The sequence below is a fragment of the Chlorocebus sabaeus genome, chromosome X (assembly GCF_047675955.1).
Source record: "Chlorocebus sabaeus isolate Y175 chromosome X, mChlSab1.0.hap1, whole genome shotgun sequence".
Taxonomy (NCBI): Eukaryota; Metazoa; Chordata; class Mammalia; order Primates; family Cercopithecidae; genus Chlorocebus; species Chlorocebus sabaeus.
The window spans coordinates 64,295,644-64,316,197 of NC_132933.1; the positions used below are offsets into that span (position 1 = coordinate 64,295,644).

The 20,554-nt window shown below is 34.9% G+C and overlaps 1 protein-coding gene across 2 annotated transcripts; it reads right to left on the bottom strand.

The window, feature by feature from the left end:
• Positions 1-15,712: 15,712 nt before the first annotated feature.
• On the bottom strand, positions 15,713-16,678 carry CPXCR1 (CPX chromosome region candidate 1). 2 transcript variants are annotated; one of them, XM_037989453.2, is made up of 2 exons: positions 16,372-16,678; positions 15,713-16,311 (listed from the first exon to the last, which is right to left on the bottom strand). In XM_037989453.2, the coding sequence occupies exons 1-2, from the start codon at positions 16,676-16,678 to the stop codon at positions 15,713-15,715; spliced, it is 906 nt and encodes a 301-aa protein (XP_037845381.2). The 2 variants fall into 2 exon arrangements, with proteins under 2 accessions (XP_037845381.2, XP_007990398.3); XM_007992207.3 differs by having other exon boundaries at positions 15,713-16,678.
• Positions 16,679-20,554: the final 3,876 nt, after the last annotated feature.

Consider the following 20,554-nt stretch of genomic DNA (forward strand, 5'->3'; position numbering starts at 1 on the left):
AGATAGTAGAATGCCACTAACATTTTGGTGGGGGTTTAGAATTGCTTGGATATTCATAGTCTTTCATAGTTTCATACACATATTAGGATTTTCTTTTTATTATGTAGAATGTCATTGGTATTTTCATAGCTATTGCATTAACTCTGTAGATTGTTTTGGGGTAGTGTAGCCATTTTGAGAAAATTAATTTTTCCAATCCATAAGCATGGAAAAATCTTTCAGTTTTTTGTGTGTCCTTTTTAACTTCTTGTATTAGTGTTTTATAGTTTTCTTTGTAGAGATCTTTCACTTCTTTTGTTAAATTTATTCCTAGATATTTTATTTGTGTGTGTGCCTATCTTAAAGTGGACTGATTTATCCTTTTTTTTTTTTTTTTTTTTTTAGATTTAATGCTGTTAACATATAGAAATGCCATGGATTTCATATTCTACAACTTTCCTGAATTCACTTTTCAGTTCTAAGATTTTTGTGGTGAAATCCAGATTTTTCTCTATATAAAATTATGTTGTCAACAAACAAGGATAATTTGACTTTTTTTTTTTTTTCCAATTTAGAGGCCATTTATTACTTTCTTTTGCCTAATTGCTCTTCTTAGGACTTCTAGTACTATGTTAAATAAAAGTAGTAAAGTAGCTATCTTTGTCTTATTGAAGATCTTAGTTGAAAGTATTTCAATTTTTCACCATTCAGTTTAATTTTAGCTGTAAATTTGTCATAAATGACATTTATCATATTGTTTCTTCTAAACCCAATTTTTAAGCTTTTATCATGAGGGGGAGTTTAATTTTATTGAATGCTTTTCAAGCATCTATTAAAATGATTATATAGTCTTTCTTCTTGATTCTGTTGATGTAATCTATCATATTTATAGATTTTCATGTGTTGAACCATTTTTACATCCGGGGAATAAATTCTACTTAAACATGATGAATGGTCTTATAAATGAATTGTTGAATTCAATTGTCTGGTATTTTGTTGAAGACTTGTGTCTATTTTTCATCAGCAATATTGGGCTTTTGTTTTCTTATTTTTATTATATTTGTCTAGTTTTGGTATCAGGGTATTGCCTGTCCATGTAATGAGACTAGAAGTATTCCCTCGTCTTTAATTTTTGAAACAGGTTGAGTATAATTTATGTTAGTTTTTTTTTAATATTTGGTAGCATTCAGCAATAACATAATTAGGTCTCGAGCTTTTCTTTGACAACTTTTGTTATTCCTTTGATCTTTTTACATATTATTGACGTGTTCATGTTTTCTATTCATGATTCCATTGTGGTAGGTTGCTTTTATCTAGAAATTTAACTGTGTCTTCTAGGCTATCCAATTTGTTGATGTGTAGTTGTTCATAGCACTCTAATCACCGTTTGTATTTCTGTGGTATCAGTTGCAGATTTTCTTGTCTCTGATTTTATTTATTTGGCCCTCTCTCTTTTTATTTTGTTTTGATACAGGGTCTTGTTCTGTTGCCCAGGATGGAGTGCAGTAGCATGGACATAGCTCACTGTAGCCTTGACCTTCAGGGCTTGAGTGATCCTCCTGCCTCAGCTTCCTGAGTTGCCAGAACCACAGTTGTGTGTCACCATGCCAGACTAATTTTTGTAAAGTTTTTGTAGAGATGGGACCTCACCATGTTGCCCAGGGTGTTCACAAAATCCAGGGCTCAAGCAATTTTCCCACCTTGGCCACCCAAACTTTTGGGATTACAGGCATAAGCCACTGTACCCAGCTTTTTTTTTTTCCTTAGTCTAGTAAACAGTGGTTGATTTTGTTTAACTCCTAAAAACATATTTTCATTTTCTTGATCTTTTGTATTTTTTATGTCTTAATTTTATTTATTTATAATAAAATTTATTTCCTTCTATTAATTTCTAGTTTGGTTTCGTTTTGCTTTTCTAGTTCTTGAGATGCACTTTTGCATTTTTTTATTTGAAGAATTTCTATTTTATTGCCATAAAATTCCTTCTTAGTACTGCTGTTATTGTATTCCGTAGGTTCTGGTATGTTGTGTTTTCATTTTCACTTGTTTTAAGAAAACTTTTAATGAATTTCTTAATTTCTTCATTTACCCATTTGTTGTTCATCAGCATGTTGTTTAATGTCCATATATTTTTACAGTTTCCAAAATGTTTCTTGTTGCAGATTTCTAGTTTTATTATCTTGTTATCAGGAAAGATACTCGATAATGTTCCATGTGCTGATAAGAATGTGTATTTTCTAGCAGTTAGATAGAATTTTCTATAAATATCTTTTAAGTCAATTTAGTCTAGAGTATAACTTAATTCAAATGATCATTGTTGATTTTCTTCCGGGATAATTTGTCCTTTGCTGAAAGGGGGGGTGTTGGAGTTCCCTATTATAATTGTATTGCAGTCTGTTTCTCCTTTATGATCTATTAATACTTGCTTTATATATTTTGGTACTCAGATATTTGATGCATGTATTTACTATTGCTATGTCCTCTTGCTGCATTGACTCTTTTATCATTATATAATCACTTCCTTTGTCTCTTTTTGCAGATTTGACTTCCAACCCGTTTTATTTGATATGAGTATAGCTACTCCTGCTCTTTTATCATTTCCATTTGCACGGAACAACTTTTTTTCATACCTTCACTTTCAGCTTATATTTGTCTTTATATGAGACATGAGTTTCTTACAGGCAACACATAGTTGGGTCTTGTATTTTTAGTCCATTCAGCCTTTAAATATATTTTAATTGAAGAATTTGGCACATTTACATTCGACGTTATTATTGATAAATAAAGCCTTACCGTTACCATTTTGTGTCTTGTTTTCTAGTTGTTTGCCACTCCTTTCCTTTTTTCCCCTGTTTTCTTTTGTGTTTAAGTGATTTTCTCTGGTAGTATATTTCAAATCATTTATTGTTATTTTTAGTGTATTTATGACAGTTTTTTTGTGTGTGTGCTTACCAAAAGACATGAAATAAATTCTATATTTATAACAAGTTATTTTAAACTGATATAAACTTAACTTTAATTTTCTTGCACTGAATCCTTTTCATTGGAGGGAGATACTGCTTCTTCTTTTTGAATTTGCTATTTTTTTGGATGAAATTTTTAATTTTTTTTCCCTTGAAAGTACAACTGTGGCGTTTGTTGTGTACAATTGTTTGGCTACATTTCTGGGTGATTTCAGGGAGCCAAGGCTCTGTATGTGTTCCTTGGTTGTAAGTAGCTTCTATGAAGTAGCTTTCTCAGATGCTGCCTGTTGTGGCAATGTATCGGATGTACAAGCCCACACACTTTCTCCTGAGGGGCCGAAGGTGCAGAGGTCTCAGGAAGCTTGTGAACTAGCACTAAACCCTTTTTTAGTAGGTTTTTTATTTGGTGTTGTATTCAAGCTGTAGTCCAGTAGACGGCAATTAAAAGTAAGGTTTGGCTCACCCTCAGGCTGATGTCCAGTGAAAGCACCTGCCCTGATGTAGAGTGCTGGGAAGAGATTGTGATGGAGTGTGCTGAGGTCTCAGGGTAAAGAGCAGGAGTCTACACCAGCTCCTCATCCTGAGGCAGCAAGAAAGTGACTTGATCCCCTATCGTGCCCCTGTTGCAGGGCTCACAGCCTTCACTTCAGAAAGATTCCGTCCTGTGATTTCCAGCCACAGTGCATCTTTGGGTTGTGGATATGACTTAGGGATTACCACAAAAATGGGCCAAGGACAGAGCCATTTTCCCAGTTGAGGGCAGCACATTTTCTGACTTGTTTGTCCCCTGTTGCCAGGATGGAATTGCTCTGTGTAGGGAGGGACAGTTGGAGCCTGCACTTTGTGTAAGCCTCAGTGGAGCAGGCTTACTTACAGTGTGGATAGAGCTGCTGCAAAAGGTGCAAAAAACACACAATATATGGGGAGTGGAAGAGGGAGGTAACCTCTCCACATCTGTTCCTGGGTGTCAGTGTTGCCCTCTTCACTGATTGGCACTGTACCTGCATTTCCTTTTCCCAAGAGGGCTTTGGTAGATGAGTTCATTCCTCCTTACGGGTGAACCATAACAGGAGTTAGGTCTCCTGTTTTCTGGGGTCCCACAATTTCCTGTGGACCCCCTGATCCCTTGTGTTTCCACAGTTGGAGTAAGCTACAAGCTATGTTTGGGGGGGACATGGTGTTGCAGTGACTCAAGGGCAGAGAATCTTTGAGCAGGACAGAGGTCCATCATGAGTGTATAACCCATATGGTACCCACCATCTCAGTTTGGTTTTGAGATGGGCATGCCTTCAGAAGCTGGCCACCTACTTCTCTGTCCCCAGGAAGTACCCAAATTGTCACTGATAGCATTGCCTTGGGTCACAAGAGCAAAAGGGTGTCTCAACAGTTTGGCAGTCAGCAGATTGTCAGAGGGGTGAGGGAAACAATCACTCTCACCCATATTTTCCACAGGGCCCTGAGTTCCTCAGAGATTAATCTCTACCAGACACTTGCTGCCTTCCTCCTCTGTACCCCAACTTCTTCTCATGGGCATTCCAAAGAGTCCTGGCTCTCTTCACTCAGCTTTCTGTTCAGAACATGCCCATTTGCCAGTAATTTTGATCTTTCTGAAAACTGGCATCCCATGTCCCTAATAAACCATCCTGAAAAAATTAATCTGCAAACATCATTATTTTAATTTTTATTTTTACATTTTCATGGGCACATACTAGGTGTATATATTTATGTGTTACTTGAGATAGTTTGATATAGACATGAAATGTGTAATAATTATATCAGGGTAAATGGGATATCCATTACATCAACCACTTTTGTGTTACAAGCAATCCAATTATAACTTTTAGTTATACTTAAATGTACAATTAAATTATATTTGACTATACTCATCCTGTTCTGCTAGCAAATACTAGCTCTCTATATTTTTTCTACTCATTAACTGTTACCACTTCCCCCACACACTACCTTTCTAGCCTCTTTTGAACATCCTTCAAATCTCTATCGCCATGTGTTTACTTGTTTTAATTTTTAACTCCCACAAATAAGTGAGAACATAGGAAGTCTGTCTTTCTGTGCCTGGCTTATTTCACTGAACAATATGACTTTTAGTTTTGTGTATATTGTCGCAAATCACAAGATCTCATTCTTTTTTGCAGCTAAATATTAGTCCACCGTGTATATATACCATATTTTCTTTTTCCATTCTTCTGTTAAGGAATACTTAGGTTGCTTCCAAAATCTTGGCTATTGTGAACAGGGCTGCAATAAACATGGGAGTGCAGATATCTCTTTGATATACTGATTTCCTTTCTTTTGGGTGAGTATCTAGCAGTAAGATTGCTGTGTCATATAGTAGCTCTACTTCTAGATTGTAGGGGAATCTCCAAAGTATTCTACATAGTGGTTGTACTAATTTACATTCCCACCAACAGTGTGTGAGGCTTCTGTTTTCTCCACATCCTTGCTAGCATTTGTTATTGCCCGTTTTATGGATAAAGCAATTTTAACTGGAGTGAGATGATCTTTCACTGTGGTTTTGATTCACATTTCTCTGATGATCAATGATGTTGAACACGTTTTCATATACCTGTTTTCCATTTGTATGTCTTCTTTTGAGAAATGTCTATTATGATGTTTTGCCCATTTCGTAATCAGACTATTATTATTATTATTTCAGATGGCGTTTCTCTCTTGTCACCCAGCTGGAGTGCAATGGCATAATCTCTGCTGACTGCAACCTCCACTTCCTGGGTTCAAGCAATTCTCCAGCCTCAGCCTCCCAAGTAAATGAGAATACAGGCGATGGCCACCATGCCCAGCTAATGTTTGTATTTTTAGTAGAGATGGGGTTTCACCATGTTGGACAGGCTGGTCTCGAACTCCTGACTACAGGTGACCCATCCGCCTCGGCCTCCCAAAGTGCTGGGATTACACACAGCCATAATTTTTTTTCCTATATGATCTTCCTATATATTGTGGTTATTAATCCCTTGTCAGATGGGTGGTTTGCAAATATTTTCTCCCATGCTGTGGGTTGTCTCCCCACTTTGTTAAATGTTATTTTTGTTTTGCCGTAGTTTTTTAAAATTGACATTATTTCATTTGTTCATTTTTTGCTTTGATGGCCCATGCTTGTGGGGGTATTTCTTAAGAAATATTTTACCTGTCCAATGTTTTGGAGAGTCTCCCCAATGCTTTATTTCAGTAATATCATAGTTTGAGGTCTTAGATTTAAGTCTATAATCCATTTTTATTTGATGTTTTGCATGTGACATGAAATAGGGCTTTTATCTGATGAAGCTGAAAAGGGATCCAGAACTTGAAGGTCAGCTCTCTAAACTAACTCAGGCAAAAATAAAAGACAATAAAGAAGAAGGAACAAAACTTCTGATAAATATGGGATTATATAAAGACTAACTCCACATCTTATTGGCATCTCTGAGAAAGACTGGGAGTAACCCAGTAATTTAGAAAACATATTTCATGATATCATTTATGAAAATTTCCCCAAATTCACTAGAGAGATCAACAGTCAAATTCAGGAAATGCAGAGAACCCCTGTGGAATACTACACAAGACACATATTCATTAGTTTTCCCAAGGTTGAAATGAAAGAAAAAAATGTTAAAAGATAGCTAGAGAGAATGGGTGGGCCACCTTCAAAGGGAACCCCTTTAACCTAACAGTGGACCCTTTAGCAGAAACCTTAGAGGGCAGAAGAGATTTGGGGGCCTATATTCAGGATCTTTAAAGAAAAGAATTTCCAACGAAGAATTCCATATCCAGCCAAACTAATCTTCATAAGTGAAGGAGAAATAAGATCTTATTCAGAAAAGCAAATACTAAAGGATTTTATTACCACCAGACTTGCCTTACAAGCGGTCCTGAAGGGAGTGCTAAACATGGACAGGAAAAACTCTTACCAGACACTACAAAAACATCCTTAAGTACATAGACCAGTGACACTATTAAACAACCATATAAGCAATCTGCATAATAACCAGCTAACAGCATGATGATAGGATCAAATTTACATATATCAATACTAACTTAGAATATAAACATGCTAAATGTCTCAATTAAATGACAGAGTGTGGCAAGTTTAATAAAACAGCAAGACCCAATAGTATGCTGTCTTCAAGAGATTCATCTTATAGGCAATGACACCTATAATATGGGGATGGAGAAATTCTATCACACAGAAAACAGAAAAAAGCAATGGTTGCTATTCTAGTTTCAGACAAAACAGACTTTAAACCTATAAAGATCAAAAAGGACAAAGAAGGTTATTACATAATGGTAAATGGATCAATTCAACAAGAAGACCTAACTATCTGAAATATATATGCACCTAATACAGCAGTACCCATATTCATAAAGCAAGTTCTTGGAGACCTACAAAGAGACTTGGATAACCACACAATAATAGGAGACTTCAACACCCCACTGGCAGTATTAGGGAGCTAATCAAGGAAGAAAACTAACAAAGATATTTATTAACTGAACTTGACGCTTGACCAAATAGACCGAATAGACATTTACAGAACACTCCACCCAGAAACAACAGAATATGTATTCTTCTCATCTGACCATTTCATATACTCTAAAAAATCAACCACCCAGTCAGATATAAAACAATCTTTAGCAAATTCAAAAAAACTAAAATGATACCAACCTTACTCCCAGATCGTAGCAAAATAAAAATAGAAATCAATACTAAGTAAATTACTCAAAGTCATATAATTACATGAAAATTAAACAACCTGCTCCTGAATGACTTTTGGGTAAACAACAAAATTAAGGCAAAAATCAAAAATTCTTTGAAACTAATGAGAAGAAAGATACAACACACCAGAAAATCTGGAACATAGCTAAGGCAGTGTTAACGTTTTCTTTTATCATTCAATACTTAATTCTACATATTCTTCTCCAAACTAAATTTCTCCCTCAGCCAAAATATTCCCTAAGGTTGTATTTATCTTAGTCCATAGACCGGTACAGTTACACACTCTTTACCTCTCAACTTCAACCCATACATACCTTCCTAGTGTCCTCCCATTTCACATAGCCCCTACTTTTTCTTTACATGTAGCCTTATTGTATAATAAGTAAAACTTCTCTCTGTAATACTCTTAAAAGACTCTGTCAGTTGCAGATGTCCAATCTCTTCCCTTCTATCAATTTATGCTTCTATCCTCCGACAATATTTTTCCTCTTAAACTGGAGTTTCCTTTTTCTCTATAAGTTGTAGTGTATCATAGCTTGATGTAGGCACCCATGTTTGTACTCTTTTCTTGCTGACTATTGATCTTGGCTCCTAAATTTGTGGATCAGCATGTCAATACCCAGATATCTTGCCATCCCTGAAGTTGTTAGTTACTACTTTCAAACTTTGAGTGCAACTCTTTTTTCAGAGGCCATTGTCCTATCTAAATTTTTTATATATATATATATATATGAATGATTATATATACAAATATATACTTTAGACTATATATACATATATAATATTTTTATCCACTCATGTCTATTGTACATTTATTTAATTTTTAAAAAGTCAATTTAAATAAAATCATTATGTACATAATACAAGTGTCACTTGGATATGGAAGACGTCTTGGGTGGCAAACGCAATTCATTGAATTTAGCAAATACTATTTTTTAAAGTGCCTGACAATGTTATACATTTATCCAAGACTCAGTAAAGCTAATTACTTTTCCTTCTAAAGTTTAGATTTAATAATTAAATATATTAGGATTACATATATAGGACTAGAAAATTGAAGCTTCAAGTTACATCTGCCATTTCCTCCACAAAGCTGGGGGATTTTTAGGGTACTCTTTTTTTTGTAGCTCATTTTCAGGAAAGAGATACAATATAGATAAGAAAAAAAGAGTGAGAAAAAGATGAAGAAACAGTATCATGGGTAATTTTTAAATTGCTAGAAAGTCTGTCCAATTTCAAACCTAACATGGATGAGGGATGTAGAGAATAATTTCTGGGAGGGAAATTTTGTGAGGGGAAATTTTCTGTTATTTCTTCTTTCTTGTGAGGAACAGTGAATCTGATATATATATATATATATATATATATATATATATATATATATATATATATATATATTTTTTTTCCCCAATACCCAAGTTGTTCTAATGTAGTGTACTTGGGAAATACGCACTGTTGTGTATATCTATCCAGATATATAATATATAATTTTCTAAATGTGTTCCAAGTGTAAAGGATGCACTATTTTATGTCCAAATAAGAACAAAAGGCTCAGTCTGAAATAGTCTTTAGTGACATCTACAAAAGCCTGTGATAGCTTTTTTTTTTTTTTTTTTTTTTTTTACCTTGTAGCTATGATGTTTAAAGTTAGTGATTATCCATTTTCCTCTTCTGTTTCATTCAACACAGATTTCCCAGGTGATTTACTCTTATTAAAACAACAGTCTATGCCTCTTAATCACATTCAAGCTAATGATTTTGACGTTAGGTTGTATTATTTCTGTCTGTATCTGTTAATTGTTCTTGCCTCTTTTCTTTGTTACAAATTGTCTCAGATCAGTTTCACTAGGAAAAAGACTCTGAGTAGAGACTTACCTTTAGTATGATTTGAGGAAAGGGAAATGCCATGGGCAAGAACAACTGTGAATGTGAAAGAAGCAGGATTACTCATAGCGGGAATTTGAACATAAAGCACTTAAAAGTCTTTAGATAATTTTGGGGTTGGGGGCTGGAGTTGAGGTGGCACTTCAGAGATGTTCTAAAATGAGGCAAGGTGGCCAAGTTTTTCACCCTATCGTTGGCCAGTAACTGGAGGTGTGCTGGCCCTGAAAAGAAATGTAACCTTGTGAGTGACAGTTCCCTTGGTTCAAAGCAATTATTAGGGATTCCACTGTATTCAGAAGGCAACAATTCTTGATGTTTGGGCAATGAGGGTCTCAATTTTTAAGAAGAGTATCTGAGTAGCATATCATAATATCCACTATAAAACCATGTCCTCATTTTTCTTTTCATTAACAGATTTTTTTGAAAATTTCTTTTATGCTTTTTTTTGGAGATGGGGTCTTACTCTGTGGCCCAGGCTGGAGGGCAGTGACACAATTACAGTTCACTGCAGCCTCAACCTCCTGGGATCAAGGGGTCCTCCCACCTCAGCCTTCTGAGTAGCTGGGACCACAGGCATGTGCCACCACCCCTAGATAATATTTTTATTTTTATTTTATGTCTCACTCTGGTGCTCATTTTTATTTTTTATTTTGTGTCTCTCCCTATGGTTCCCATGCTGGTCTCAAATTCCTGGGCTTAAATGATACTCCTGCCAGCCTCCCAAAGTGCTGAGATTACAGATAGGAGTCACTGTGCCTATTTCTGTATGGTTTGTTTTTAATATCATCAATTGTCTCAGAGTCTAAGATAAAGCAAATATATATGATTAATTCTTTCTATATATATGTGTGTATGTACATATATATGTGTACATATGTGTGTATGTACATATATATGTGTACATATGTCTGTACGTATATGTGTACATATGTGTGTACGTATATGTGTACATATGTGTATGTATATATGTACGTGTGTACATATATGTGTATGTGTTTACATATATGTGTGTATATATGTGTGTGCATATATGTGTATATATGTGTGTACATATATGTGTGTATGTGTGTGCATATATATGTGTGTATATGTGTGTGTACGTATATATGTACATATATAAATATACAAATATATCAGATACATATTTGGACAAATGAATGACTCATATTTCCCTGGACAAATATGTGTTTATAATAAAGACTAGATTCTATAGATTATTCAACAGCATAACTATGAAGAATATATTGAGAATATGTATTTGTTGTTACTCCATACTGTCTGTTGATATAATCACCCCCTAAGTGAAATCATTTAAAAATGTTTATAGTATAAGTACAGTTTCAAATTTTCACATAGTACATACTTTTTATGTTATTTGTGCAATGATATTTTGAATTATAGCATCTTTATTGAAAAAATCCAGTAAAACATCAGGAATAACTGAAAGGACAAACAGCCAAATGCTTAAAGATCCAAAATGCCATGCAATTCCAAATGTTTTGAAATCTTTTAGTAACTTACATATCAATATTGAACTTCTAATTTTCTCTACTCTCTATTAATTAATAAGTAGCCTAGTGTCTCTCAGTTAAATAATGCAAGTCACTTGCTTGCTTTTATTTTTGTGTCGTTCTTATTCTGACTGTCAGGTACTTCTGGGTGTTACTAAGAAGGAGCGAGTGTTACCGTGAGACTATCTAGCAGAAGATAGTTTTCTCATAATAAGTTAGTGAAGGTTGTTGTGTTTATATTCTATAAGCACAGATTCAGAAGCGAGACAGATATGTAACTTCCTCCATTCACAGAAGTGGCTCTTTCATGAAGCTGAGAATGAGAGATTTCAAAATTATCCCAGTATTTCTTTCATTAAGCTGTGGGCTTAGACATTCACACAAATACTTTATCCCAGCTAATAATGTTAAGCTCTCAAAAGATGGTGTAGTTTGAGTCTATTGAAAGAATAGAAAGTGTCATTTAGTAAAAAATAATAAAAATTGTTTAATGGAATTTCATTCACCCAGCTCTCTTTCCAATATCAAAAATGATGATAGGTTTGACATTTTATCCTGCTTGCCAGCTAACAAGTTAACTTGCTGCGGTTTCAAAAGACATGGGACACTGGGTCAGAGAGAAAGGACTTGATTACTCAAGGGGCAGAGAAGGCAGCATGACCTTCATATTTGCATTGATTTCTCTTGCTCTTCAAGTCACATAAGGGTAATGCGGAGTGGCACAGGTAAATACTACACACAGTGAGTTCGTGTCACACACGAGGAACCTAGAGCTTAGGAAACTATCAATCATGTAAGGGGGCTGCTTGCAAACTTGCCCAACCTTTGCCCTTGAAGGAGACATTATCTTTATTATACTGGTTAGGAAAGAAATCTATCCTCTGCCCTTGGGTCCAGCAGGGAGACAGTATCTCCAGCTTCCGAGGTTGTTTGCTATACAAATACCCATTAAAAGACTGGATGAAAAGCTGTCAGTGTCTCTTCACAAGACATGTAGCAACAACATGATACATTTTCTCTACCTACCTACCCATTCACTAGCATGGGCTATAATGAGTCTTAGAAAAGTTGGAGATTTTCAGATCTGAACCATGTTTAGGCTGATGTTTCCTTTCCTCTTCCCGAACCCAGGTAATTAGAATACAGCAAGGACAAGAAGAGTAAATAATCCTTTATCAAATCCATAGATAACCCTAATCATCACTTTAGTGCGCAATAACTGGTTCTTATTTCCTAGCTGGGTACTAGATACAAGAAATTGTAAATGCCTGGTTCCTCAAGTTTTACTGTTTCAAAAAAGAAAGTTTTATAAAATTAATATTCGTTGTTAGCGTCATACTATTCAAACATTTTAATAAAATGTATGGGTTGATTTAATATAATGATCTAAATAGTTTTCATTTCAAATAGACAATTGAGCAAATAACTACAGACTATATTTTTGTATATTGATGTATATTAAACTTGAACACTAGAAGTCTAATTATTAAAGTCTGTTTTATAGGATATGAATAACTATAGTGCTGGATTCTTAGTGCATAAGTCCACAGTTTGTGGGCTTTTATCCCAAACCCTGATGCAACAAGGAATCCAAAAATCACACGTCATAGATAGTTACTCTATCTGTCCCTTTATTTCTATTGATTGAATTATCCAGGATTGGCTCTATGTAAAACTAATGGTATCAAACAATAAGTAGGCCCATTAAGAGTGAGAATAAAATCAAAAATTGTTTGGGAATTCACTTTTTAAACATAATTTTGGAAAATTTCCCTCAATGCTTTTCATGCTTTCAATTTAACTTTTAAGGTATCTTGCATAAGCCAGTATAAAATTACTATCACACATGTGAGGCAGTCTGATTTTTCCATAAACCTGAAATTGTTCTGGTTAAATATGTCTAAAACATAATTTATGAGGAAATATACAATGCACTGATGACACTGAAATGATAGGAGGCAAACAAAAAACACTTTGTTGTAAGATAAACTTTCGAAATATAATTTTAAATTCTAACTAGTAAAAAATTGAGAACATTAAAATAGTAAAAGGCTGCCATCTTCAGGGTTCTATAATTTATTTCTCCTAAAAAATGTATTCTACTTTGTGTTGAGTATATCATTTTCTGGTCATTGTCATGTTAAAAGTAAGCTAATATTTTAGATGCTAGTTACTATGTAAATATGAAGTAAAGTATCTTATACCCATATTTTATTTCAAAAAGTGAAACAATTATGAAAATTATTAATATAACCATAAATATACATGCTTGTTCCTACATCTTTAAGAAAAAATAAAGATATCTGTAAAGTGTTGAGTTGATTTGTAAATTAAAGAAAAAATAGAACACAGAGACAGGCACTGTGGCTCATGCCTGTAATCCCAGCACTTTGGGAGACCGAGGTGGGTCGATCACTTGAGGACAGGAGTTTGAGACCAGCCTGGCCAACATAGTGAAACTCCGTCTCTAATAAAAATACAAAAATTAGCCAGGTATGGTGGCACCCGCCTCTAATCCCAGCTACTAGGGAGGCTGAGGCAGGAGAATCACTTGAACCCACGAGGTGGAGGTTGCAGTGAGCCGAGATCGTGCCACTGCATTCTAGCCTGGGCAGCGACAGAGTGAGACTCTGTCTCAGAAAAAAAAAAAAATGAATAAATAAAGTAAAAAATAGAACACTTTATTTTTTTGAACATTGGACTGAATTATTCATGCTTTTTTTTTTTAAAGTAAAAGCATGGTTCCTCCACTTTGGTACTTATGAAAATCTTTCAAGTGGGCTGCTAGAGAAGGATAAATCTAGAATTGTTTAGTTTACATTTTTCGAATTTCTCCATTCTGACTTAATTCTAATTTTAATATGTCGTTTCTAAAGTTTTAGCTAAATAGATGTCTTTGTATTTTTGAAAAATAGTGAAAATGTAAATACTATCGAGTTTAAGTTTCTTCTGCATTAAAATTATGTTTTCAAATTCTGTGGAGGTTTACCAGCAAATATATTGATTCTGTGGATGGTAATATGTCAGTGATAAAACCCGTTTTTTAAATAGCAAGTGCTATTTTTCTTTCATCCCTAGTTAGGAAAAGTGAAAAAAAGAAGAATGTTTCTTTTGTATTTTTGTTAGTTTCTACCTGATGGCTTATATTTATGTAAAATTATGTTTCATATTCAAAAGCAAATGGGATAAAAAATGATGTCTAATATATTTTTAATGGAGAAATATTTTATTCAATTTTTTGAATTATCTTTGCTTGATTGTTTAATCCAATCCATTGCTCACACTGAATAATGGTATCTGGAAGCATCAGATTTTCCTCCAGATGAACAAATTTGACCTCTTGTAGATGTAGGTTAGGTATCCTCTGCTTCAAGTTTAGAATTTCTATAATACAGCATATCCATGGATGAAATAAATTCTATATGCTATTTCAAATATAAATACATACATATTAAATAAGGCATAATGTGCCAAAAGTGTTCTGTTCAATTCCAGTTATATCATGCAGTGACAATAGCATGCGTTTACTCTGTGACCTAGTAAAGTCATTCAATTCTCTAGAAACTCCTTCCATACATTTAATCAAGCCATGAAAATTAAAAAATTTAAGATTGTTGCAAAGATTAACTAACACATAAAATTATGCTGGCATAGTGCTTCACATACAATGGGTACTCAAAGTATAAGTTGTATTATATAATACATACATATTATATAAAATTCATGATTGCATATGTATTACATATTATATTCCTATATTCATTACATATTAAATATAAGATATGGTAAAAATATGAGGTATAGTTATAGATTCTAATTTTAATATTTGAGTATGCAGATCAAATAAAAGAAGCATAGATGTTTGAGCTGCAAGAACAAGATAAGGAACGTCTTAAATATGTGTAGACATTTGTGCATGTTGTATGGAGGGGAAGGTAAAATTTGGGTGGTGATTGTGAGCAATGGTGAATGTGCTATACAAGCAAAAAGATTTACAGTTATGCAGTATCAATTTAATATTTGTTCACTTTTACTTCAAACTATTTCACTTCTATCAAATGCTTTTTTATGAGTTTTGTTTTTATTTTGTATCATCAAAATGACCCAGGTATTGTGTATTTATAGTATGTTGAATCTTTTTATTCCAGACATAGGAATTTTTATCTAATTACAAATATACAATACAACTTTCTATGTCTCTTCAAATTGGTTTTTATTGAATATATGGAGAACATTTCGGATATTACATTTAGCAGAATATCTGGAAACACCTGGTAGAACTTTGGCCCTCCAATATATCTTTGCTCTCTTAGTCAGGATCCTGTTAACTTGGAATCTTTTATGTTAACAATAGCTATATCTACCAAAACTGATGTTAAGACAGTGAAAACATTTACTTCGTTCAATTGCTCACTCAGTATAGATGACGGGTCTGATATTTCAATGATGTACTTGTAAAAGCAAAGTATAAACAGAGGTTTCCTCTCTCGCCATAGGTATTTCTTGCTGAGAATTACTATTAGTTTGTGTTCCTTTCTGCCTCTCCCTCTAATAATACTAAAATTTATGTTCATGCAATTTTGTCTTACTTTAGTAGTCAAATTATGAATTTTAGAAGTTACATTTTAAAATGAATTTACCCCCAATTTAACTTAATTCCCAGGAGAGCAGCATGAATGATGTGTTAATTCGAAGTAAGTGTCAAAAAGCCTTCCACAGATGGGACAAAAGTATTTCCAACCATTATTGGTGCTTATGATCATAACCTTCCTGGTATGGTTGTATCTCAATATATCCACAAAACCTTTTCTATTAAAAAGACTTTGAAGTTGCACATGTGACACAAGGAGCACAGATCTCACAATAGCACGGAATCTATATTTCCCTTTCGTGTCAGTTGATTTGCAAAATTTTCCTGATGTCATTCTCTCAGTGAGGGGACGGTGGTAGCGCACCCTCAAAGGCCTTCTAAATATTATGGTTCTCTCGTGATGGGTGAAACTATTTGGATGGTAAAGACATGCTATATAATTTTGCTTTACCCACATAGTATCCTGACATTCTTCAGCCTGAGAGAAATATCTCTCACATAGCAGACGGAGAATCATACTTCTTATCTCATGATTGTTAATAAATGGGACTCGCCATGAAGTTGAAAGTCGAAAACGAATTTTGCGATTTACGGGGCAATTGTTTGCTTTCATCTCAGCTTTCTCTGAGTGGGATTTTGATCTATCATTTAAGGGCTCGTTTTGGTCAATTTTCACTAGGAGGATTCTCAGATTGTTACCTCTTCCTAATTCTGACATAAGAGAGATCAATTTTCTAGGAATGGGGATCTGAAGGAGAAGAGGCTCTTCTTTTATATCTTCTTCTCGTTGATCTTTTTGGATCTCTGTTTCGAGCTCAGTGTTTGCTGCTGCTTGAGGAACAGCATCTTCCTGGGAGGTTGCTGTGCCTGGCTCCCTGTTTATTGAGTTGGTTTCTACCTGATAGATCATATTGGGATCAGCAGATGGAGACTCTATGTCTGTACTACAGTCATTAGAAGGCTCATTTTCAGAATTTTTGTCAGCATTTCCAGCTGTATCACTTCCTTCTTTAGTAGGAGAACTCATCCTGGGTTCTATTTATGAGAAAGAAGACAAAGATTTACTACATGTATGTATATTCCATTTTATAAGAAGTCAGTTCTTTGGTCATGGCAAAAAGCCTGTGAATGTGCTATTTCTGTGCCTTCTCACAACTATAAATATTGTATCAGAGTCACAAACCCACAGAATAAAGTGAAAACTGAGAGCAAATGTAAGCCTCCTATTAAATATGTTTTCTCATAACTTAGTTATGGAATTTGAATAAACTTGGAACAACATAACCTCTCATTTGGCTATTTTAGGTATATACCCTATGCACTAGAACACATTTAGTTCTGGATAGAAGGCCCAATTATTTCCTTTCAGATGGTGAATTATAAATAATTTTCATTGAATAAGATGGATCTGAATTACCTACCTGAGAATTTAAAACGAGGCTGAAATAGGAGGAAGGTATTATAAGTGTATACATTTAAAAGAGAATTAAGACCTATGTGAAAATGAAAATGATATGGTTGAATTTGTATAAGGTACAAGCTGTTCTTCCCCTGTCATTTTTACTTTTCTTAAAAACCTACCTTTTTAAAAGTAACATCTAGGCCAAGCGCGGTGTCCCATGCCTGTAATCCCAGCACTTTGGGAGGCTGAGGCGGGCGGATCACCTGAGGTCAAAACTTCAAGACCAGTCTGACCAACCTGGTGAAACCTTGTCTCTATAAAAATACAAAAATTAGCTGGGCATAATGGTGGGCGCCTGGTAGTCCTAGCTACTCAGGAAACTGAGATGGGAGAACTGCTTGAACCTAGGAGGCAGAGGTTGCAGTGAGCTGAGATCATGCCATTGCACTACTGCCTGGGTGACAGAGCAAGACTCCATCTCAAAATAAATTAATTAATTCAATAAATAAATAAATAAAATAAAAGTAATGTCTGTACAAAGAAGTACAATTGTGAATCATGAAAAGGGAAAGTAGGGTAGAGAAGAAAGTAGGAAGCTGATGAGTGAAATTCAAATTCTGAGTTCATTTATTAAAATATCTTCCAAATTCACCAATTTCTGTTCATTCTCAATGCCTCAGCACTAGTCAAGCTGAAATTTACCTCATGCTTGCTTTACTACTGATAGTGGCAGATTTCACTGATGGCAAACTACACTCACCACTCTCCTGTCACCCCTCTCTCCTCATACTTTTTACTTTCTTTATGTCTTTTACCTGCGCAAACGCTTTCAGTTACCCTAATACTCCGAACTCTGTGCTTCCAATTCTGCTCTACGAGAGGACTTTGAACAATCAACTTGGCAGATTCCTTCAGAGCAGAATTATGGGCAGGGAACATTCTAACTGAAGTCCATGGTGGAGAAAAGCGAATGCAAGTGGGCTGAAAAGAAATCTGGTGGAGTTTGAGAAATTGACTAATGTGGTTTTTATTTTTCATGGCTAGTTTTTATGAGCTAACACAGGCAGAATATATGGATAAGTTAGGATTTAAAGATGTAGAATTACGTGGAACCTTATCTCATAATTGCAGTCTTCAGAGACCCTCTACAATCTGACTCCATCTCCCTTAACCAACTTTTTCCTCTATTCACTCAACATGCTTTCTCTGTTCCAATACTCCTGAACTTTTAGCATGTCATGCTCACTATTCCCTTCAATTTAATCTTCAATTATTTTTTCAGAGTTTAATATTAATTCAAGGGTGACGACTTTTCTATAAAACATTATATTTTTATTGAAGGTAGTGACCTACTGTCAATAATAGAAAATTAACAAGGATATTCAGGACTTGAACTCAGCTCTGTATCAAGCAGACCTAATAGACCTCTACAGAACTCTCTACCCCAAATCAACAGAATATACATTCTTCTCAGCACCACATCACACTTATTCTAAAATTGAACATATAGTTGGAAGTAAAACACTCCTCAGCAAATGCAAAAGAATGGAAATCATAACAAACAGTCTCTCAGACCACAGTGCAATCAAATTAGAACTCAAGATTAAGAAACTCACTCAAAACTGCACAACTACATGGAAACTGAACAACCAGATCCTGAATGACTACTGGATAAATAATGAAATTAAGGCAGAAATAAGTAAGTTCTTTGAAACCAATGAGAACAAAGTAACAACAAACCAGAATCTCTGGGACACAGCTAAAGCAGTGTTTAGAGGGAAGTTTATAGCGCTAAATACCCACAAGAGAAAGCAGGAAAGATCTAAAATCGGCACCCTAACCTCACAATTAAAAGAATTAGAGAAGCAAGAGCAAACAAATTCAAAAGCTAGCAGAAGACAAGAAATAGCTAAGATCAGAGCAGAACTGAAGGAGATAGAGACACAAAAAAAACCTTCAAAAAATCAATGAATCCAGGAGCTGGCTTTTTGAAAAGATCAACAAAATAGATAGACTGCTAGCCAGACTAATACAGAAGAAAAGGAAAAGAATCCAATAGCTGCAATAAAAAGTGATAAAGGGAATATCACAACCGATCCCACAGAAATACAAACTACCATCAGAGAATACTGTAAACACCTCTACACAAATAAACTAGAAGATCCAGAAGAAATGGATACATTCCTGGAAACACACACCCTCCCAAATCTAAACCAGGAAGAAGTCGAACCCCTGAACAGACCATTAACAAGTTCTGAAATTGAGGCAGTACTTAATAGCCTATCAACCAAAAAAAGTCCAGGACCAGACAGATTCACAGCCGAATTATACCAGATGTACATAGAGGAGCTGGTACCATTCTTTCTGAAACAATTCTAAACAATAGAAAAACAGGGACTCCTCCCTAACTCATTTTATGAGGCCAACATCATCCTGATACCAAAACCTGGCAGAGACAAAACAGAAAAACAGAATTTCAGGCCAGTATCCCTGATGAACATCGGTGCAAAAATCCTCAATAAAATACTGGCAAACCAAATCGAGCAGCACATCAAAAAGCTTATCCACCATGATCAGGTTGGCTTCATCCCCGGGATGCAAGGCTGGTTCAACATACACAAATCAATAAAGGTAATCCATCCTATAAACAGAACCAATGACAAAAAACACAGGATTGTCTCAATAGATGCAGAAAAGGCCCTTGACAAAATTCAACACCTCTTCATGCTAAAAACTCTCAATAAACTAGGTATTGATGGAACGTATCTCAAAATAATAAGAGATATTTATGACAAACCCACAGTCAATATAATACTGAATGGGCAAAAACTGAAAGCATTCCATTTGAAAACTGGTACAAGATAAGGATGCCCTCTCTCACCACTCCTATTCAACAGAGCATTGGAAGTTCTCGCCAGGGCAATCAGGCAAGAGAAAGAAAGAAAGGGCATTCAAATAGGAACAGAGGAAGTCAAATTGCCTCTGTTTGCAGATGACAAGATTGTATATTTAGAAAACCCCATTGTCTCAGCCCCAAATCTCCTTAAGCTGATAAGCAACTTCAGCAATGTCTCAGGATACAAAATCAGTGTCCAAAAATCACAAGCATTCTGATACACCAATAATAGTGATCACAATTAAAGTTTATCTTGTATCTTTGTCTGTCTTGTGCTGTTTCTGAGTCATGGAGTGGTATACATTTCATTTCCCCCCAGCTTTTAAGTATGTCATTCTTTTGCTTCTGTTACTATGTGATACTTTCTTATCCTGCTTTATTTATCTTTATTTTACTTATGTTACTTTGTACGTGCATTGTAAAACTCTAACATTTAAATATATGTTTTTCTCAACACTCATTTCTCTATTCTGTAGTCTATTTTTGCTTTACTTTCTTCTTCAGAGTCCTCACACACTCTGATCATTTCACAGGCATATTTTTGGGTCCTTGCTAAGCTTTGCTGAGTTTTATGTTTTTAATATTGGCAATTAGAAAATCTCTCT